Genomic DNA, 23858 nt, shown 5'->3' with positions numbered 1-23858 from the left:
AAAAATCCTCTCTGCCGAGATGAGGCCGTTTTGACACCTTTTCGTCAAAGGTGTCCTCCCGACCTGTGACCTCAGTGGGTTAAAGATAAGCCTTCAACAAGGTGACTGGCAAAAAATAACAACGCTCACAGGACCCTGGTAGATATCTGGGTGGCAGGTCAGGCCATTCATGATGTAGTGGTTTGAGATTCCAGCAGTCTCAGCATATGATGTGTGGGATAGGCTGGACCGTGTGGGTATATAAAAGGAAGATAGACTGGAAGCAAGGACAGTTCAGCCACCCACAGAAGATCTGATCCTTTTCCATCATGAGTCGGAGCCCAGAAAGAATCTCCTCTTATCGTCGCCACTTCGTGGGCAGCAGTTCTTCATTACTTCAAGGTCGGGTGTCCAGTCCATCTCCCACTCGTGTGACCGCTCGCCACCGATCTGCCAGCTATGGTGCCGCAGCGATGCATGCTGGAGTAGTGGGTCGCAGAACCGTCTCAACTACCCGCAAACTACCCATGCCTGGCGCAAATTCCAGAGCTCTCTGTGTCGGATTGGGAATGGAGGCTCCGATGGACTTGGATGCAGCCGCTGCCGAGAACCAACAGTTCCTGAGCACACGCAGCAGTGAGCGTCAGGAGATGGTCGTACTTAACGACCGACTGGCCGCCTACATCGAGAAAGTGCGGTCGCTGGAGCAGCAGAACATGCTGTTTGAGTCAGAGATCGAACTCCTCCAGAACCGGTATGAGAAGCCCTCAGGTCTGCGTCTGCTGTATGAGGAGCAACTTAAAGAGATGATGAGGATTGCAGAACAGGCGAGGGTCCAGCTCAACTTAGCTGTGGCTACTAAGGGAGCCATGGCAGGTCACCTGGAGGCCATTAAAGTAAAATACGAAGAGGCGGTTAAGCAGAGAGAGCAGGCGGAGATGGACGTGGAAGTATTTCGTCCAGATGTGGACAAGGCCACCTCCACTCGCATTGCCCTGGAGAAACAGCTTGAGCAGCTACAGGCAGAGCTTGAGTTCCTTCAGAAGGTCCAGCGACAGGAAATCGAGGAGCTGATGAAAGAGATCTATTCAGCCCAAGCCTTAGCCCAGAGTTCCTTTGCTATGCCTGACCTTGCATTTGCTCTCAAGCATATCCAAAATCAGTATGATGACATTGCAGCCAAGAATTTACAGGAAATGGATGCCTGGTACAGCAGTAAGTTTGAAGACCTGAACGACAAGACATCAGGAAACATTAACAAGGTCAGAAGTGTGAGAGAAGAGATCAATAGCGCCAAAAAGGAAATCCTAGATAAGGAGCGCGACCTGGAGGATCTCAAAACTAAAAATTATGCTTTAGAAGTTCAACTCCGTGAGACACAGGTGAGATATAAGAAGGAATTAGCAGATCTACAGGCAAGGATTGATGCTCTGATGATTGATCTGAAATCCACCAAAGACAAAAGTGCTAAGCTTCTTCGGGAATACCAGGAACTTCTGAATATCAAAATGGCTTTGGAGGTAGAGATTACAACTTACAGGACATTGATTGAGGGCGAGGACTCCCGGCTCACCAGCATGGTGAAGACCTTATCTCTTACTGCCAGGAGCAGCTTGAGTGTGTCAAGTGTAGGCATGAGCGTCGCCGTAGGTATGTCTGGTGGAAGAGCTGAGGGTGTGGCTAAAGGAAGTGCTGGATACGTGGCTGGAGGCCTGGGCAGTGGCAGCGTCAGCGATGCAAATAATGGAAAAGGTGAAGAAAGAAGTGGAGCAAATGGTGATGAAGCAAATGGTGATGGAGCAAGTAATGATGGGGCAAACAGCAATGGAGCAAACAGCAATGGAGCAAATAGTGGTGGAGCCAATGGTGATGGAGGAAGTAATGATGGAGCAAACGGTGATGGAGCAAGTAATGATGGGGCAAACGGCAATGGAGCAAACGGCAATGGAGCAAACGGTGATGGAGCAAACGGCAATGGAGCAAACAGCGGTGGAGCAAACGGCGGTGGAGCAAATGGCAATGGAAGCAACAGCCACAGTGTCAACGTCACCGACTATGGTGGTGCCGATGCCAGTGGAAATGGCCCTGCCGTTAATGTCACAGGTCCAGCATGTGCTTCCTGTGGCCACAGCTCTGGTGACATCACCACCATCGACTACTACTCTGAGGGACAGGCCGTGGAAGTGATGGAGAGGAAGACTATCCTCATCAGAACGGTGAGGACGGAGGGAGATGTTCTAGAGAGCGATGTTGTGGAGCAGACCATGGTCGTTAGTGGTGCGGCTGACTCTGACATAGAGTAGGCTAAAAATCTTGATGAGCCACATGCCTACATGACCCTTAACATGTCTGATGCTTTATATTAAATGTCTTGCAATGTACTGATGTATACAGTGTGAATGTACTGATGTATACAGTGTGAATGTACTGATGTATACAGTGTGAATGTCTGTGAGGCAGTAAATCATGAGCTGCTGTTTTTGTTTAATGCCTTAGCTGACCTTGCAAGTATGTCATTGAAACGTTTCTGCATCCTCTCCCTGCAATCTGCAAAATAAAATGTTTTGCGGCAATGAAAACACGTCCTCTCATCATTCTCATCATAACCTCTTATTCTGATTAATAATTAAAATTAGACAGCACGGGGAGATGAGTTATTCACATCTGGGTGACAGACAAGATGATGATAAACATGCAGTTAATCCAGGATATCTAGCCTCTGAGAGTCGAGGAGACAGAAACACCTTGTTAGAATGCGATGTTGTTTGTTGGTTGTTATTTTGTGCTTAATTTCCGTAGGTCAGAAAACCCTTCTAAAGCACATCTGATTGCATTACTGTTCTGATCATAATAGAGCATACTATTTAGTCATGTCTCTGTGACTCTATGTCTATATAACTCTACACAGTCATATATACCTTATATTCGATAGGGGGAGGGGGAGGTGTCTGGAGGAGGGGTCAGTGCCTGGGGGCCTATTAGTGCCTCATCTCTCCCTATTTAAAGGTGCGATAGATAACAGTGAGCCACTAGATGTCTAGAGCAGTGATTCCCAACATGGGGTCCGCGGGCCAGGGGGCGCAGGGGGTCCGCCAGACCACAGATGTTTTTTTTTTTTTTTTTTAGATAAATATTTAATTAGCATATTTTTATCATCAGAAGCATGAATAGTCTCTCCACTACAATAAAAAATAAAGATAAATAAATAAACATCTAGACATGATTTTTTAACGTTAACAGTAGGCTACCGGGTAGCCACTAAAACGCGAATCAGTTGACTGTATCACTTTCCGTAGCTAGCCTAGCACGCTAGTTAACTTTCTCGGCTTGTCTGCAGTCAGCCGCCAGAGGCGAAAATGTGTGACAAACGAAAAGGAGATGACGGCAGCTCATCTGCAAAAAAAGTTAGGACCTACAGCAATCGCGAAAATTACATCACCATGGGCAGTGTGTGATTTGTGGAGAAAAGTTGGCAAACTCGAGCCTGAAGCCCAGCAAGCTGAAGAGACATCAGGCGTCTAAGCACCCAGAAACCGTTGGGAAGGATCCAGACTTTTTTCGGAGGAAAGAACAGTCTCTCAAGGCGAACAAGGCTGTTGATGTTAGAGTAGCGTGGAGCAGGGGTGGCAGTGATTTACAGAAGGCTACCGAAGCCTCCTTTGAGTGTTCGCTTATAATTGCAAAAGCAAAGAAACCGCACAATATTGGCGACCAGCCTGCATCAAAATGGTTTAGAAACTGTGCGGCCCACAGGTGGCGGATAAACTAAAATCAGTACCACTCTCGAACAATGTAGTGAAAGACCAAATTGATAAGATGTTAAGTGATTGCGAGCAGCAGCTGTCAGAAAAGCTTAGAAAGGGTCCATTTGCCATACAACTTGATGAAACTATAACTGTCGCAGACGAGGCTGTGCTCATCGTTTATGTGCAGTATATCGAAAATGAGGATCTGAAGCAGGACATTCTCATGTCAGTCAACCTTACTACCACCACTCGAGGTGAGGATATTTTTACTGCAGTGGATTCTTACTTCATTCAACATAAATGCAAACCGTTCACCATTAGGGCCTGATTTGAGAGGATGAATACAGGATTTGAATATTGGCCAACATTTTGAAATACATATGGTGCAAGATGAGATTTGTTGATTGAAGGCACAAGTCAAAGAAGCATAGTGGGTCTAATTATGATGCATATGCCTGTGTATAAGCAGTTTGTTATTAAAATGACAAAAAAAAGTATTAAAATGACAAAAAAAAAAGTATTTTTATGGTATTTTATTAGGAGGGGGGTCCAGGAATTTCATCAGAGATGTTTGGGGGTCCCTGGGGGAAAAAAGGTTGGGAACCCCTGGTCTAGAGCACCAGCATGTCAGCATGTCTGAACTAGCAGCACACCCCATGGTAGGCGCCACTGTGCTGCTAGTTCAGACACGGGAAATGGGAAGTAGGGAGGGGATACATTTATTTTCATAAATGATTAGTCTACATAAAATATTATCTATGGCACCTTACAAAGTACAAAAAGAGGTATGTTAATCCATGCAGGGGATTCCTTAAAGGTGTATAGTAGTGGGACAGATGTCACCAATGCAAATTTTGAAAAGTTCCCAGTACATTTTGAGACATTCAATATGTAAAATGGCTATATATCTGGTTCTATATGGACCAGAACAATAAGGTTGGTATCACTGGAAAGGTAACATTCTCCCCTGTCTTCTCATAATGGCTGATATGAAATGTAGGTGTGCTACAGCGCCCCTAAAAGTGATCTAATAATGTTGATGCCTGCCATGGCCACTAGGGGGTGAATTTGCAGTGGCCCAATAAGGAGGTGTAGTCTGATGTCACTTTGGACCGCCCACGTTTAGGGATTTATCATTGGGAAAATGTGTCAGCTATTGTAATAATTCTGCCTCAACATTGGCAAGCTTTCCATTTTTGCACAAAATGAGTTCCCTTCTATCACTAACATTATTGTTTAAGCATTTTTGGTTGAAATGAAATTCAACGTAATTATTCTACGATTATTGCAAATATTTTCATGTTGAGCTATAGATTGTGGATGAATACGCACAGAAAGGTACACCATGCAAATGTTCATGCTTTAACGGAACGTAGACCAAATGCGTCCACATTTTTATAGGATTCTAGCACATTTTCATAACAATAGCGAATATTACCGTTTTCATTGAGGTTTCTTACAAATTAACAATGCTTTATGTGGTCCTTTATATGCCGATTATCATTAAAATCTTAAATTGTACCATATGTCCCCCTTTAGACAACATATGTAACGCTACCAGCGCACTTTTGTTAAGAAATTAGTTTACCATTCGCGGTCGCTATACCGAGGTCGCAGTAATAGTTTACCGCTGTTCAGATCACGTCGACGAATAGACACATCCCAGTGACCTGTGACCTGTGCTAACGCTCTTGGGAAATGTATTCATGTAGTTTTCAACATTTTCACCTTTTAATTTTAAACCAATGCTCCCATCTACTGACAACAGAAAGTGTTGTCTAATCGTCACTTTTTACTGGGAATGGGGTGTGGCCGTATTTGGTCCCAGACAATAAGAGTGGCTGCGATTGGTCACCGTGACGTTATTTAATTTTTTTTTAAACGAGGCTACCGTATTTAGAAATGGGCAATTGGGAAATACGTTGCAATTTCAAGCGAGGTGGACCGGCCGGAAACAGCAAAGACGTAACCACTACACCTCCCTATATCCAGATTTCTTCTAAATATATTAAGCTACCAAATTAGGTACATTATCACATGCACAAAATGCACAATTCTGTTGAAAATTGGAGCTAAGCTGCCCCACTATAGATACAATTTTACATGTTAGACTAATCATTACAAAATTATAATAATAATAATTTTAATAAAAAAAAAAATATATAACATCCTTTTTAGAAATGATTGATTTATGATGAATTGATCATTTAAAAACTTGTGGTGGGTCCAAAATGCATGTTGTTGTTTACATGTATCCCCTCCCTACCTCTCGACCTTTTGACATGCCATTTGATACGTTAATGTAAAGGTACAGGTATGTGTTGTGTGTGTGTGTGTGTGTGTGTGTGTGTGTGTGTGTGTGTGTGTGTGTGTGTGTGTGTGTGTGTGTGTGTGTGTGTGTGTGTGTGTGTGTGTGTGTGTGTGTGTGTGTGTGTGTGTGTGTGAGTGAGTGCACACCCCAGTGTGTGTCTGTCCATCTTTGTGTGTGTGTGTCTCTCTCTCTCTGTCTGTCAGGTGCTGTGCTGGGTGTAATCTGATCCTGTCTTTATTAATAAATGATGGAGCTAACTGAGGCAGACTGCTATAGCTAGAACCCTCCAGTGAGGACCGGTCATATACATACTGTACACAGAAGAGCAGTTCGGGATACAGGACTGGTCTTTAACTTGAGGGGGTTTTAGTGCTTTTTTATTTATTTTTTACATTTTTGTCATTTGGCGGAGTAACATGATGAATCCTGAGTAGTGAGTATTGACAATATTACCGTTGTTGTTGTTGTTGTTTATTGTGACATACGCATGCACAAACGCCAGAAGAACACCACACAGCGTCAAGAGAAGCTTGTGTGGTTTCAGCTTCAGGGTTTAGTTGTAGGGACTCTCCTCTTTATTAAGAGTTACTACTGTGCTACTGTCTGTAGGGAGTGGACAGAATTACACGGACCCCCCTCTTGCCAGCACTTTAGTTTTGTTGTGTTGTTTGTTTGAGATAAAATTCCACTTCATGGTTCGATGGAGACCATAAATATTGTCTCTTAACACTTTCAGTGCCGGCCATTAGCATGGTAAAACGTGGTTGAATGCCGGAACCCACTTCAATGATAGCGTTGTGAACGCATAATCTCTGTCTTAAATTATGGCTATGTATCTAATCTGCCCGTCGTTTATCAATGACTTGTTTGCAGTCAACATTGTCCAAATGGATTGTTTTTTAATCGCTTCATTTCCGTTTTATAGCATTTTGAAAAGCCCTAGTTTTCAAGGAAAATATAAAGATTCCGTGATAATCGGCATTTACTGGAATATTCTGGCATATACAAAAACGTTGTAATTTTTCTGCCTATTTATGAATCGTTTTCAAATAAACGCTAGATTATCGATAGTATATGTGTACTTATGCACGCTATAGAAGCGGGCTGAAATATCGATTATCTTATTTACTGATAGCGCACACACACACACACACACACACACACACACACACACACACACACACACACACACACACACACACACACACACACACACACACACACACACACACACACACACACACATATGGGACACGCTGATATCTCTGTGAAAAAAGCTCTGATTATCCCAAGACTGGTAAAATAGATTCCTTACCTCAGATCAGATGTTAGCCAAAAAGAATATTCCAATTCCTGATCGCCATTCCAAATATCAATCGCGTTTATTGATTCAGCGTTGGGTGCTGGAAATACATAATCCACGCTGTTCTGATGGTCGGCGATCACAATGGATTCTTCAGTTGGCTTGACGGAAAAGTAAAATGAGGAAACTGCCCCCCCCCCATCATCAGTCTAAACGAATGGGGTGCAGTACCACAGGGAGAGACGATAGGGGGCGGTTTTTTCCCATCAGAGAGACTCTGCAACACTAGGGTGAGGCTCGATTGATGAAATATGAATTCAAATCGCCAATAAAAAAAAATACGACAAACAATAGCGTTGCCGGCACTCAACTGGCGGCATGAACTAACGACAAAACGCGTTGCTGGCACTCAAAGTGTTAAGATCTTGTATCTAGTTTAGTTTGTGTAGAAAGAGTCATATTACAGCATTGTGACTGATATAGGTTAGTCTCAGGGTACTAGTCCTAGATTAAAAACATCTATTACCCATCTTTTCAACTAATTCCAAGATGTAAACCACAGTTAATTCTGGCGACAGCCAGTGACACCAGAGCCATAGGTTAAAAGAGTTAGTCCTGCTCTGTGGCTGTTGCTAGGTAACTAGTGACTCTCTGCCAACTGATCTTTAGAATGTTGATCGTAGGTCGTCTCACCGTGGCGATCATTTTATGGAAGACGACAAGACGTTAGATTATGTGCAACTGACATATTCGAGGCAACATGGTGTCTTATCAAACCTCTTACAGGGACATTTAGCTTCAGTAGGACCTGTCAAGTTTCATCAGTACTACCTCTATGTCAGTGTATCTACTGGTAAGCTAGTGACTGTCCCTGTCGTCTGCTGTCAACACCACTATTCCTCCCAGGTGTCAGGCTCCTCATTCACTTCCATTCATTTTGGGGACCTAGTCTAAATATCATACTACTGAAGTATAAACAAACTAACTGCTGTGACCATTTCAATAGAGCAGACAATTCTGAGTCAAAGGTAGGTGTTTGTTTTGGCATTTGACGTGTCAGGTTTATGACCTTTAAAAAACGAACTCTTTAAATCATTCTGTAGATAATTCCATAGTTTTACGCCACATACTGAAATACACATCTGCTTTATAGTAGTCTGTGCATACTGATCCTTAACACTTTGAGTGCCAGCGGCGTATTATGTCGTCTTATCATGCCCCCTGTTGAGTGCCGACGACGCGATTTGTCGTTTTATTTTTTTATTAGCGATCTGAATTCATATTTCATCAACCGAGTCTCCCGTTGGTACAGCAGCCCCTCCAGGAGCTCTGATGGGAAAATACCGCCCCCTATCGTCTATCCCTGTGTAACTGCAGGCCATTAGATTATACTGCTGGATCCCTGTGGGGGGAGCCAACTGGCTCCATTGTGCTGGCGAGGGATCTGATGATGAGGGAAGTGATCGCGAGTTGGAAAGCAGCGTGGAATATATATTTACAGCAGCCAATAATCAATCAATAAACGCGATCGATATTTGGAATGGCGATCAGGAATTGGAATCATCTTTTTGGAGAACATCTGATCTAAGGTAAGGAGTCGCTGTTACCAGTTTTAGGATAATCAGAGCTGTATTCACTGAGATAACAGCGTGTCCCATAAGTGTATATGTGTGTGTGTGATGTTGAGGAAATGAGAGAATCGATTTCTCAGCTCGCTTCTATAGCGTGCATAAATACACATATACTATCGATAATCTAGCGTTTATTTGAAAACTATTCATAAATAGGCCGACAAATGACAACGTGTCTAGTGTATTCGAGAATATTCCAATAAATGCAGTTTATGAGGGAATCTTTCTATTTTCCGGAAATTTTCGAGAAAACGATAGCTTTTCTAAATGCTATAAAAAGGATATGAACTGATTAAAAAACAAACCGTTTCGACAATGTTGACTGCAAACAAGTCATTGATAAGCGACGGGCAGATTAGACACATAGCCATAATTTAAAACATAGATTATGCGTTTTTAACGCTAACATTAAAGTGGATGATGGCACTCAAGGACATTAATCAACGTTATGGCCGGCACTGTTAAAATAACATTTCCCTCTATGGTTCTCGTCCTCAGAACTAAAAACAAACAACATAACTAATAATATCTGTAACTCAACTATATCTTTAAGTTTCATAATTCCTGATTTAATAAACAGTCTGTTGGTGTGTTCTCTTGAATCTACTTTATGGACAATTCCCACCACTTTTCCCCCCGTAATAACCAATGGCTTTATGTTGTTCATGTATGTGTTGCGCCACACTTCTACACAGTAACTAAAATATGGCAAAATAAGTCAACAATACATAATTCACATTGCCTTGTAATCTAACACATACTTTGCTTTGTTCAAAACAGAAATATTCTTAGATACCTTTGTTTTTACATTTATGCTATGTGAGATTTCCATGTCAAATTGTCATCCATTATTACACCCAACAATCTAAATTGAAATAATCTTTCTACATCAATAAAACCATAAACTTTTTTTTCCAAATTGAAAGCTAACTTATTTTCATCAAACCATGTTTTAACCCTTTCACTGCAACAATACAGAAGGTTATATATTCGTACTGGCATCGCATCCCGCTCTTAAGCCATACCGAGATATACCTCATCTCATGTACCTAGTGTACTCAATCAACGAATAAACCAATACACCCAGCACCTGCCAGGCCCCGCCCTACTGCCGTACTATATAGTACTGGGCGTGGCCACCACTCACTCTTCCTCTTTTTTCGTTTCCATCATAGCGGATGTATGAGACACCCTATGCAACTAGTTGATATGAAAAGTTTAGATAATATTGAGTGCTTACGGAGATTTGCTTACCCCTGGAATCTTCGGGGTATGTTCCAACGACACGTCGGGTCTATTCTGAAGTTCCCTCGTCTTGTGGCAGCAGATCGAGGGACAGCGTGCGAGGTTGGCTATCGGGCCGGCTCGCACACAGGTAGGCCCTGTGTCATCAGGCATTGATGCTAGTGTTAGTAATGCTGGTTGTTTTGTTACACAACCGAGTTGTGTGTCGGCGCCAGGGGCGGGATGGTTTGGTGAACGTTCCCCTGAAGTGGAGGGTTTCCAAGCGATCCTGGAGCGTGCTGCTAAACACTAATGCTAACGCTAATGCTGAAATGCTGGGCACTGTTCTAATGTTCCCCGCCGTGGGATGTTGCCGCTTTTCCCTCCTCTTAACCGGTTCATTGATGAAGGTCAGTCGATAGCTAATGTGTCGGGTTTTGCTGAGTCCTATTTACCCTTTTTACGGGTAAATGGGTTGACAACAGGGTGCAGGGCGGGTGTGCCGTGGCTAGGTAGCCAGGTAGCATCGATCCTGTGCCCCGGCGGGGTTGGACGGTGTCCCACCCGGAAGCCGATGCTTGAGAGCGAGTCGGCCCGGCGGGTGGCAGTATGGACTGATGAGAGCTATACTGCTGCAGGATGGAATTTAGCGGCGGCCAGTGTTGTGGCTCAGCTGACTATTTTTCTGTCCACATTAGCGTCGAAGTGGCTGGTGGGCTGCTAAAGCCTGTACCGCCATGGTATGGAATTGGCAGCGATTAGTAACTGTGTTCGAATTGCTGTTTTTTTCTATCAAAAAATGGTGTCTGGTGGCGGGGCCTTGAGGGCCAGCCGACGTCGACACATCGCGCAAGGTTGTTGACGTTATTAGCTTTGACCTAGCCACAAGCTATAACCGCTCAGGGCTCCCCTCTCCGCAGAGGATTTGTCTTCCGCTGGAGCGCGGGCGGTATTTGTCCTAGGCCCCACACCGCCTCACACCGCGCAGCCAGAAGAAGAGAGAGCACGGCCTCGTCAGCGGCGATGACGAGGCCCTCGACAGGCAGCCATGTTTTCCCCGCCAGAGGTATCCTGGGCGTTGAATCGACAGGTGTCCACAAGGCCGACAGCCTTGGCGGCCGAGGGATCGGCCATGTTGGATGAGCTCGGCTTGGAATATACAAGCCGTCGCCGTCCTGCTGCGAGCAGCCTGCTCTCCGATCACTACCTCCCCCAACACCAGCGGAAAAGGGGCTCTGATTGTTTCCTTTGGCTGCGGGCCGCGTGCCTTCGTTGAAGCGCGTGCGGCCCCACTTTTCGCTTCTCATGGGGACAGGGGCTGACACCCAGTTGATGGCTGAGCCTGGGTCTGTCCGTGAGAATGTTGTGCTGTCAAGCGGCTCCCACACCATAAGCTGTATTGGTTGAGCCTGGTGTTACGTCTGTCAACTATAAGTGTTGTCAGCAGGGGGGCTCGAAACCTTTTTGAGGCACACAGTGCGGGCTTCCCCGACCTCGCCTTCGCCAGGCCAGGTATCATGTTGGTGCCTCCCACTCCTGAAAGATTGGCAGTGGTCTTGCAGGCGCGCGTGATTTGGGTGGTAGTAATATAACTGCAGGGCTACGGTGTGTAGGAACCCATGGGGGCCTCACACCTTGCATGTCCGGCTGCAGAACAACTCCTCAGCATGTTCTGGAGGGGTGTTCAGTGGGGGAGCTTTTGTCACCTAGAACTGATGTCAGCTTCCCCCGTATCAAACCGGCCCTTTCTGTCGGGGTCCCCCCTTGGGTGCGATTGCCTCGTGGGTAGTGTCAGGGTCAGATGTCCCGACACGGAACGCTCTGCTCGCACAGGTTCAGGGTTGGCTACGCACAGCGGGTGGGACCGGGCCGCCTATCTACAGTTCCTAGCGGACCTGCGCCACATGGCGGCGGGTGCGTTGGGAGTGTCATCACATATGGCTACAGCAGTACCATATGTCGAGGTGGATGGAGAGAACGCTGAGGCGGGGACTTGTATTTACACAACCCCACCCGTTTTCGGGTTTGGTACAGACCCTATTGTCAGGGTCACCAGCAGTGACAGCTCTGGTCGATGAGATCCGATCTCTGTGGACGAAGCATGGCGTTTTCCTCCCGGTGTTCTCTGGTGCCTGAGAAATCGGGAGGGGGGGGGGGGGTGTCAGACCCATGTTGGACCTGTCCCATGGGAAGGTTCGGCATTTTTTGGATCGTCTCCTACCTGTTGAACACTGTCAGGTGGGGGTCTGGTTCTCCTCCATAGACCTGTAGGATGCGTGTTTGCATCCCCGATCTTCCGTCCTAGGGCTTACCTACGCTTCCTTTGCAGGGTTAGCGTATGAGTACCAGGGGCTGCCGTTCGGCTTTTCTCTGGCTCCCCGCATCTTCACCAAGTGCGTGGAGGCCGCACTGGGGCCTCTGCGTCGTCAGGGGTTACGAAGTGTATTCTGTCCTGCCGACGTTCTGGTCCTTGGCGGTCAAGGTGGATCGTCAGGTCTCATGCCAGGCTGGTTTCCTACCAGCCTGGGGTTGCTGTAGACTGGAAGTAGAGTACTCCTCTTCCCAGTCAACGGGTGGAGTGCTATGGGCATCCCTCTCAGAGCGTGTTGCGACACGCCTGCTCGGTATGAGGGCATCTGCTCATTCCGTGGTCCCTCTTGGCCTCCTCTTCACCCCAGGAGGAGGTTACGGAGGTGGTTTTTTTTCCAGTATGGAAATAGACCCGGTGAGAGGCAAGTCAGGACGGACAATACGACGTCAGTGTCGTATATCGACAGACAGGGAGGAGTACGCTCCCCCCGTCTGCACCGAGCGGCGGGCGGCTGGCTATGGGCGTTCTCTATCTGCGCGGCCTGAGGGCTCTCCACATCCCCGGCAGGGTGAATGTGGGTACAGGTGTAATGTCGCGGGGCGGTCCTCACCCTGACGGGTGGGGATTACGTCCGGACATAGTCAGGCAGGTCTGGGACCGATGCCGTGCCGCCTGGGACTCTTTCCCCCATACATCTGTTAGGTCAGTTGTTGGGGCGGGTACGTTGAGGAGCGCAGGTCCTTGATCCTGATTGCGCCGGACCGGGGCGCAGCTGTGTGGTTCCTGGTCCTGATCCAGCTCTTGGTATCCCGTCATGGCCTGTTCCTTGGTCATCGCGGGCCCTCTCTCAAGCGCACAGGTCTCTGTGTTAGTTCCCTGTGCTGGGCCAGCTGCTGGTGGGTTGGCTGGTGAGAGGGTGAGTCTGGAGAGGATGGATCCTTCTGTGGTTGGTACCATCCGGAATGCGCATGCTCCCTCCACTATCGCGGGTTACGCGGGTAGGTGGCGTATTTTCCAAGAGTGGTGTAAGGCCACCCTCTTGTGAAGTGTTTCCTGCTTGGCGTTGACGCCTTAAGCCGGTGAAACGCTCTTTGGCTCCGAGCTGGGATCTTCAATTGGTCCTCGGTCGGTTGTCCTTGACCCCGTTTGAGCCTCTTGAGCAAGCGCTGTTGGAACGGCTGTCGTTCAAGACTGCGTTCTTGCTGGCCATCACCTCCGCTAAAACGCGTGGGTGTGCTTTGTGCTCTCTCGGTACGGCCAGAGTGCCTGTCTTTTCGTTCCGATAGCGGTGCCACTCTGCGGCCTACTCCAGCCTTCGTGCCTAAAAATATCCGGAGTGCTTTCCGCTCCAGGGATATTATGGTTCAGGCGTTTCATCCGCCTCCTCACGCTAGTGAGTTGGAGGTGGGCCTTCACCTGTCATGTCCGGTCCGGGCTTGGGGGTTTACCTCAGCCGTACTCAGGGCCTCAGGGCTACCGATCAGCTCTTTGTCTGTTACGGTGGCTCTCGTGCTGGTAAGGCACTGTCGAAATAGCGCCTGTCCCATTGGTTGTGCGAGGGCATTGCCCTTTGCTTTACGTTGGCCGGGCTGGCTCCACCTGGGGGCATCAGGGCGCACTCCACTCGTGGGGTGGCAGCCTCTGCCGCTATCCTGGGTGGGGCCTCGGTGGAGGACATCTGTGCTGCGGCTTCATGGTCCTCACCGGGTCCTTTCGTAAGGTTTTACCTCATGGACATGACCGGGGGTTCTGTCTCCCAGGCGGTTCGGAGGTCTGTGGCCTCTCCTGCTTCCCGTCCTTTGGTAGGGTAGCAGGCGTGTGTGGGTGTGGGCCACAATGTGTTGTGTCACACGTGGTTCCGCCTGTGCTGTGCGTTCAAGAGGTTCTGGTTCCCTCTTGTTCGTACTCGGGTGGAGTTGACTGCCGTCCCCTCTTCATTATGAAGGGTGGGGTGACGGGACTCCCCTCCCCCCTGATGTGGGCTTACGGGTCCTCAGGGGGTGCATTTGTCGGGCCTCGCGTCCGCTCTACCCCATATCTCGGTATGGCTTAAGAGCGGGACGCGATGCCAGTACAAATATATGAGTTAACCATTTCACTGCCACATGACAAAGGGTTAACCCTTTCACAACCACACTGCAGAAGGTTAACTTTAAATCTTATCTTCAAATTTAAAGATTATCAAACCATGTTTTTTTTTTTTTTACTTTATTTTTTAGCGTTTATCGCTTTTCTGGTCAAGCATGACCGACAGATGTAGGGTGAAACGGGAGAGAGAGCAGGGGAAGACATTCGGCAAATGACGGCGAGTCCGGGAATCTAACTCGGAGTCAACCAGGTCCGTGACGCAGCACGGTATTCCGCGACGCAGCGCGGTACATGGTGTGCTACTGGAGCACCCCTATCAAACCATGTTTTAAGCTTGGTAATTTAATTTACAATGCTTTCTGCCAAAACCTTTAAATTATCTCCTGAACTAAAATAATTGGTGTGATCTGAAAACAAAACAAACTGCAATATCTTTGACACTTCATATATGTTATAATATACAAAATAAAGAGTTTAGTCCCCAGACCCCAAAGCAATTGTCATACACTCATAAACTACATAATTGTTGTCTATTATTTAAATAGCTACTTAACCAGTTTAAGACTACTCCTCGCCTCTCCGTACCGTGTATATAATTTAGAAATAAAAATTGTATGATCTATGGTATCAAATTCCTTTTTCAAATCAATAAATACCCCTATTGTGTATTTCTTACTGTCTATTGGTGTTGTGATTTCATCCATGATTTTCGTTAATGCTAAAGCTGTATATCTGTTTGTCTGAAAGCCATATTGACTCTCATTCAACAAGCTATTATTTTCAATAAAAGTATCACATTTTTGTACAAACACTTTTTCGCAAATACACTGGTCTGTAGTTAGTAAAACGATGTTTATCTCACGTTTTAAAAAGTGGAATAGCCTTTGCTATTTTCATTCTGTCTGGAAAGATACCTGTCTGAAAAGAAAGCTTAGAGGTTTAATTATACAATCATTTTCACTATAAACATGTGAATCCCATCACTATCAGTTGAGTTTTTGGATCTCATTTCATTTTCACTCACCTCTACAAGAAACATAGACTGCAACACTGTACTTCCCCTGTTCCAACCTCCCTCTGTTTGGCCATCATTATGTTTATTTTAATAGAGTTTACAAGATTAGGCATTCAAAAACATTTACAAGAAAGGAATTCAATTAATTGACCACTTCATGCATATTTTCCATGAACATATTACTGTGATGTTGTGCCCTCTAGTAAGTATTGTTTAGACACGGTCCTCAAAATAAATGGAAGTGAATGAGGGGCCTGACAGCTGGGTGGAATGGTGGTGTTGACAGCAGACGACAGGAACAGCTTACTTGTTAGATAGAGGTAAGACTGCTGAAAGTTCTACTAAAGTGAAATGTCCCTCTAATACTATACTGACAATGGAATTAAGGACCTGCAGTTAGAGAGTGTGTGTGTGTGTGTTTGTGTGTGCATGTGTACATGTAATGTGTGTGTGTGTGTGTGTGTGTGTGTGTGTGTGTGTGTGTGTGTGTGTGTGTGTGTGTGTGTGTGTGTGTGTGTGTGTGTGTGTGTGTGTGTGTGTGTGTCTGTCTCCCAGTGACTACCTGTTCAAGCTGCTCCTGATCGGTGACTCTGGGGTCGGCAAGTCATGTCTATTGCTGCGGTTCGCGGTATGCTGCCCTCCCTGACGCATGTACACACACACACACACACACACACACACACACACACACACACACACACACACACACACACACACACACACACACACACACACACACACACACACACACACACACACACACACACACACACACACACACACACACACACACACACACACACACACACACACACACACACACACACACACACACACACACACACACACACACACACACACACACACACACACACACACACACACACACACACACACACACACACACACACACACAGGGCCGGACTGGGGAAATAATTCATACCGGGAGATATAGCGCGAAATATAGCCCCAATCAGGCCACTTTTTAAGCGGGGGGTCTGGGGGTCCCCCACCCGGAATTTTTTTGTTACAAAGACTTAATTTCCTGCATTCTGGTGAATTTTAGTGCATGTGAATCACTAACTAATGAGCCAACAATTGCTTAGTACAATGTACTGTTATGAACCTCAAATAAAACGGTTGTGGCACTAGCAATAGTACTCTCTCCACCTTCAAAAAGAAAAAAGCAAGAGCACAACATATTTTTCTATTTACTATTATAATACAGTTAACCACTCTCTCCACCTATTCAAACAGAGCAAGAGCACAATACCATATTCACTTTACTGATGCACTACCCATCAACAGTTAAAATAGCCCTTTACACAAACATTAAATAACAGACCTTTCATTACAATACTATAATAACAGTAGCCACTGCCAGAATAGTGACACATGTATCGTGTGTGGTGAGCACACGCATGCATGCACAACAAAGACAGAAGATTGCGTTGTCTCAATCATTTTAACTATTAAATGAGCTCAAAGTATGAGCTCACTGACTGAAATTTCCAACAAAAAGCATCAATTGTCAAATAATATTTATCACATTAACTAGACTAGATGTTTTTGAGGAAATTAGAAAGGGAACAACAACTTAACCCTTGTGTCTGATCAGATTCTTATTTTTTTGATAACGTTGCAGTGATTATGTTTGTAGCCAATGTGGCAAAGGTGTGTAATTGCAAAGGTGTGGCAAAGGTGTGAATTATCTCTCTCTTTCATAAATTGTTTATTCAACTTCAGCCCCAATCATAACCACCACATATTGTTTTTTGTAATGTCAGATTTAACAACTCCTTCCAGAAAAGTGGGAGTGTGCATCTGCCATTCCATTCGCCGCCTCCGCTGTCAATCAGTTGTATCGCCTGGTCCCGCCTCCACCAATCACAAGCGGCAGCACGGCTCCATTGTGTGTGTGTGTCCGCGTGAGGAAGAGAGAGTCAGATAGTTCTCCAACTCTGTCGCAGACAGTGAACTCCTGGTTGTTCCCCACCCATCTAGGTTATCTAAAAACGATCGCGCCGCACCGCCGCCACAACTAGAAACAATGGCCTGGCAAAAAAAAATTAAATAAAAAATTATAATAAAAAAAAGTATTAATTTTTTTTTATATATAATTTTTTTTTTTTTTATATGTGCAGGCCAGGCCACCGGGAAAACTCCCGGTGCTCCCGATGGCCAGTCCGGGCCTGCACACACACACACACACACACACACACACACACACACACACACACACACACACACACACACACACACACGCACACACACACACAGAGCAGACCTCTAGTGAACTACAGACACAGAGCAGACCTCTAGTGAACTACAGACACAGAGGCGAGCAGACCTCTAGAGAACTACAGACACAGAGCAGACCTCTAGAGAACTACAGACACAGAGCAGACCTCTAGTGAACTACAGACACAGAGCAGACCTGTAGTGAACTACAGACACAGAGCAGACCTCTAGTGAATTACAGACACAGAGCAGACCTGTAGTGAACTACAGACACAGAGCAGACCTCTAGTGAACTACAGACACAGAGCAGACCTGTAGTGAACTATAGACACAGAGCAGACCTCTAGTGAACTACAGACACAGAGCAGACCTGTAGTGAACTACAGACACAGAGGAGAGCAGATCTCTAGTGAACTATAGACACAGAGCAGACCTCTAGTGAACTACAGACACAGAGCAGACCTGTAGTGAACTACAGACACAGAGCAGACCTGTAGTGAACTACAGACACAGAGGAGAGCAGATCTCTAGTGAACTATAGACACAGAGCAGACCTCTAGTGAACTACAGACACAGAGCAGACCTCTAGTGAATTACAGACACAGAGCAGACCTGTAGTGAACTACAGACACAGAGCAGACCTGTAGTGAACTACAGACACAGAGCAGACCTCTAGTGAACTACAGACACAGAGCAGACCTGTAGTGAACTACAGACACAGAGCAGACCTGTAGTGAACTACAGACACAGAGCAGACCTCTAGTGAACTACAGACACAGAGCAGACCTGTAGTGAACTACAGACACAGAGCAGACCTCTAGTGAACTATAGACACAGAGCAGACCTGTAGTGAACTATAGACACAGAGCAGACCTGTAGTGAACTACAGACACAGAGCAGACCTCTAGTGAACTACAGACACAGAGCAGACCTGTAGTGAACTACAGACACAGAGCAGACCTGTAGTGAACTACAGACACAGAGCAGACCTCTAGTGAACTACAGACACAGAGCAGACCTGTAGTGAACTACAGACACAGAGCAGACCTGTAGTGAACTACAGACACAGAGCAGACCTGTAGTGAACTACAGACACAGAGCAGACCTGTAGTGAACTACAGACACAGAGCAGACCTCTAGTGAACTACAGACACAGAGCAGACCTCTAGTGAACTACAGACACAGAGCAGACATGTAGTGAACTACAGACACAGAGCAGACCTGTAGTGAACTACAGACACAGAGCAGACCTCTAGTGAACTATAGACACAGAGCAGACCTGTAGTGAACTATAGACACAGAGCAGACCTGTAGTGAACTATAGACACAGAGCAGACCTCTAGTGAACTACAGACACAGAGCAGACCTGTAGTGAACTACAGACACAGAACAGACCTGTAGTGAACTACAGACACAGAGCAGACCTGTAGTGAACTATAGACACAGAGCAGACCTCTAGTGAACTACAGACACAGAGCAGACCTGTAGTGAACTACAGACACAGAGCAGACCTGTAGTGAACTATAGACACAGAGGAGAGCAGACCTCTAGTGAACTACAGACACAGAGCAGACCTCTAGTGAACTACAGACACAGAGGAGAGCAGACCTCTAGTGAACTACAGACACAGAGCAAACTACAACAATAACTATATTTTGTTCCCAGGAAACACACACACACACACGCACGCACGCACGCACACACACACACACACACACACACACACACACACACACACACACACACACAGGCACCATGTGTTATGGTGCATGTTTAAGCATTACATCACGTGCAGCAGTGGGTTGTGACAATTAGACCATGCCTAGGCATGGTCTAATTGTCACAACCCACGACTGCGCGTGGTGTAATGGCTTTTATACAACTGCCACATTCATCCAACCTTATTGCTATACAATAAACACACATTAATTAAAGATTTATTGAAAAAACCATCTGCCAGAAAAGGTAGTTCCCAAAAAAAATAAAGAGAAGTTGCCTCCATGTGGAAGCAGCTCGGAAGTGCATCCAACTGTTCTCAGTAGGACATCCAACAAACTAACACATCCAACTGTCTCTCAACTAAGACATCCAACAAACTAAGGGGCCTTTCTCACTCACCAATTGTGATTGAATCAGCGCCCCCGGGGACGGGGGGGAGTGTTCTCACTCAGACGGACACACCCCTTTTGGGAGCGAAGCGGCGCTGATTCGTTTTACCCCCGCTGAACCTGGGACGGTTGGAATAGGTGGTTTCGGATGCGGGCCAGTGGGAGCGGGGGGCGTGACACACACAACGTCGTTACTGTAATATGCTTTCATGCTTGGGCAGATAAAACCACACAGCAACAACTGGACAATACCCACAAAAACGTTAGGTTATGACTATAACCAAGTTCTGTTAGTTAGGGGCGATGCTTGGCATCGCCTTCTGCACTATCTCGCGTACGTGCACGCGTACTGAATAAACCACAAATGTACCTCTAATACCAGTATTAGTCTGACCACACCCCTCATCAGCTTACCTTCATAAGCAGGTGTGTGGTCACCTGCTCTCCTCCTTCCCAAGCTTTCACCACAAGGTGAGGACAAGGGCTGCAGCGGCGTCCGATGCCAAGCATCGCCCCTAACTAACAGAACTTGGTTATAGTCATAACCTAACGTTCTGTATCGTTAGTGGCTTAGCTTGGCATCGCCTTCTGCACAAGGGAGGCCAAGCGGAGCCACTTGGCTGACAAATACACCCCGCTGACAGCCCCCCAAAACCATCAGAACAGGGAGGGCCGAGCCCCCCCGACCCCCCCTAATGGAGGGTAGCCCCCCTATTAGGGACGTCACGGGAGGGCGACGGACCCGACCGTGCGAAGAGGCACTCAAGCAACTCAACGCACAGGGTGAGCAGACCGTGGCTTGACCCCACGACTACACACACGCACAACCCGCATGCCACCCGGGAACGAACGGAGGAACAACCTCGTTACTGCCCCCAGAATCACGGGGTCAAGGGCAAACCCAACCCCGTGGCAAGGCCGTAGCAGCGGAGCACGAAGGAAGACCCAGACCCACCAAAAGGACTGGACTCCCTGGAATGGGGGCCCGGAGAAGTCCATGATGCCAGCATCAAGACCCCACCAGGTGGGCACGTAGTGCCCCGCCCCCCACATCGCCAGCGTATTCGGACAAAGGCCCCTCAGTTACTGCACCTGGTATTCCCAGGCGGAACCAACCAGGCCAGAACCTGCCCAGCTTCCGAGATCGGACGAGACCGGGCGTGTTCAGGTCGGTATGGCCGTAAGCCGAGCGGGCCCCGTCCCCCCAATAGTACACCGCCTGGCACACTGACCCTGCAGAAAAGGCAGTCAGCATGGCCGTAAGCACACAAAAAAGGTTAACCAACGGAAGCAGGCAGCGCACCGGGGAAAAACCAGGCAACAGGCTGTTAACCCTAGCCTGGAGACTGCGGACGAGACAGGCGCCAGAGGGGACAGCTGAACACAGCCGCCCCGGCGGAAGGAGCGTAAGCTGGCGGTGTTGCATGACCAAGCCTCCATTTAACAACCCCCACCCAGAGGGGTCGAGGCAGAGAAGGCTGACACGATTGGCAGACGTCATGAACGTGCAGGGGCACCCTCAACCGGTGAACCCGGGAGTTGACACTGCTCCAACACACCAGGGAATCAACCACCTCGGTGTTACCCAATGCGGTGGTTGTTCCTATAACCCCTCAAGAAAAAACTCCAAAACACACCTGCGGGTATACACCGGCTATACCGCAGTACAAGTGTTTCAGTTTCCAAAAAGGGTTAACCCAGGCCTACGGGTCGCAAACATCACTTCGGACCGGGCCTGGCGGTACGGGAAGCACAGGGTCACCAGAGGAGGTCAAAAAACCACCCCCACAGGCCCCTCTTCGCCATGCGTGAGAGAGGAGCGAAAAATAATGGAGAACCAGCCCCTAAGCACACCGTACCTGGTATTCCCCGGCGGTCTCCCAACCAAGTACTAACCAGGACCAACCTGTGTAGCGGCCGAGATCCGACGAGATCGAGCGCGTACAGAATGGCATGGCTGTAAGCCATGACGACAGTGCTGAGTAAAAACATACCCAACCAGGGTCTCCATAGCGCTTAACCCTGTGACACCCAGACCGACCTGGCATTTTTCCCCCTGAAAAAAGCCCAAGTCCCTCAGGGTACCAGAACAGCAGATCTGCATCCCCGGCGGACAACGGGTCCAACTGATCTGGACCAGCGTGACCAGAACCAGTCCCGTGCCCTAACCACGCCGACATGCCTACTCCAGGAGAAGGGCAGATATGCGTGTTGATCTTAACATGAAAAGAAGGCGCCACCCAGACGTCGGGACGAACCGCGCCTGGTGGCCCACCCCAAGGGCGTGAGACCCCACTACATATGTTCAGATCCATCCCGTCATCATCCCCCAGACATGAACGAGAATCCGTCGACAACCCACCCAGGTCATGGGATGTGGTCGCCGGAAGAGGAAAAACCCCCATCTCAGTTGCTTTATAAAAACGCTGTTTCAACCACAAGCAACTAAGGCGTGCCAGTCAATCGCCTGTTTACAGCGAGCTAGCACTATACGTGCGTCGGGACACACCCCCATCAATGAACAGGCTATTTAGACCTGTCATTGAATCCCCAAGGCGCCCAGGGGAACGACAAGAGGGGTGTGACACTCCCTAACTCCAACACTTCTGGAATAGAAAGAAGGAAGCATCAACAGTATGTATCCCAGTCTACACAGCCGGGGTAAAAAATGTTCACATTTTTACATCCCACCACCCTCCCATAGGAAAGAGACGGGGATCCCCAGAGAGACTTCCCACGCGAGCTGTACAGATTGAAAAGAATATATTGCACCTTGAGCCATGTAAAAAACTGGTTTTAGGGCCTCCGGGGAAGAGGCACCGAACCCATACACACTCAATAAACGAATTGAATCGAATATACATACAATAGAAAAGGACCCTTCTAGAGGGTCCACTCACTTTGACAATCTGAGGAGGAAGGCTCTGTACTCTGATGGAGGCTTCCTCACATGGAAGAAGGAGTCCGAACTCACAGAAGGCCTGAGTAGGCGCTTGGTGAGGAGGAGCCCTGACCACCCCCCCTGAAAACAGATCCATCACATGGACCTGAACAGCACACGGAAGTCCTACCAACAGAGACGCGCACGGTGACGTACTCTATGGCGGGGGAATTCCTGCGGTGCACACGCCCAATATACCAGGCCGTGGGACCAGGAACTCCCCCCCCCCCCCCCCCCCCCCCCCCCGTAACGTGCCGAACCGCCACGTGACGGGAACCTTGAAGGACAGGGGGTGTACCCCTGACCGACAGGCAATGGGGAGAGGAAAGGTTACCAGTTCACCCCTTTACGACCCCACACCCATGATACGACGTAACGACAAAAAGAGAATATGACACAGTCATAGTCAGCTCTATGAAGCGTTTCACAGCTCCACACAGCGCACGAGCTAACCTGCTATCTGATTTTTACTAAGGAAAAACACAGAATAGAGAGGGCTCTAAGAACCCCGGTCCAACATACACATGTGCTTCTGTGGCCAGTACAACCCAGTTGTAGGTCACATGACACACACAACCCATCATCACCTACAAAAAATGGCAAAAACACTCAACAGAGGAACGCCGTTTTTTTCACAATGAGAGAATACATCATTCTTGATTAGTATCGACCACAGGCCTTGCTAAGCACACATGACAGCAACCAAACCAATTTCCCTTTAGGAAATAAGTTTCTCCAGCAGATTTAGCACAACCTCAGCAATCAAGCTGAGAGTTACATCGTATCCCTACCACACAAAAGACACAATTAATGCACAACATGTCTGATAGGAGGTGATAAAGTCCCCAGGGAACCGGGGGGGGGAACACAATCCTCCTATTTTACCCTCAATACGGCCAGTCAAAACAGGAAAACCTGTTAATGTGTGAACTCACTGTTCATTGTCATTACAGTCTGAGA

General features: G+C 47.4%; 2 protein-coding genes across 2 annotated transcripts in view; both read left to right on the top strand.

The window, feature by feature from the left end:
- Positions 1-308: 308 nt before the first annotated feature.
- On the top strand, positions 309-2282 carry LOC311224814 (desmin-like; the record flags this gene model as incomplete). The annotated part of the gene is made up of 1 exon (XM_084309941.1): positions 309-2282. One exon carries the CDS (start codon positions 309-311, stop codon positions 2280-2282), a length of 1974 nt encoding a protein of 657 aa, XP_084166067.1.
- A 754-nt stretch (positions 2283-3036) lies between these two features.
- Positions 3037-23858, top strand: part of LOC311224805 (ras-related protein Rab-1B-like) — a gene marked incomplete at both ends in the record, with an annotated part of 38557 nt that continues 17735 nt past the window's right edge. Inside the window, 2 exons of the mRNA XM_084309930.1 lie at positions 3037-3041; positions 16164-16236. Coding sequence (XP_084166056.1) covers positions 3037-3041; positions 16164-16236 — 78 coding nt within the window. The remainder of the gene's footprint in view (positions 3042-16163; positions 16237-23858) is intronic.

The sequence above is a fragment of the Notolepis coatsorum genome, assembly GCF_963971535.1.
Source record: "Notolepis coatsorum genome assembly, chromosome: 1".
Lineage (NCBI taxonomy): Eukaryota > Metazoa > Chordata > Actinopteri > Aulopiformes > Paralepididae > Notolepis > Notolepis coatsorum.
The sequence above is the reverse complement of the archived record's forward strand: the minus strand, read 5'-3'. Positions and strand labels throughout refer to the sequence as shown.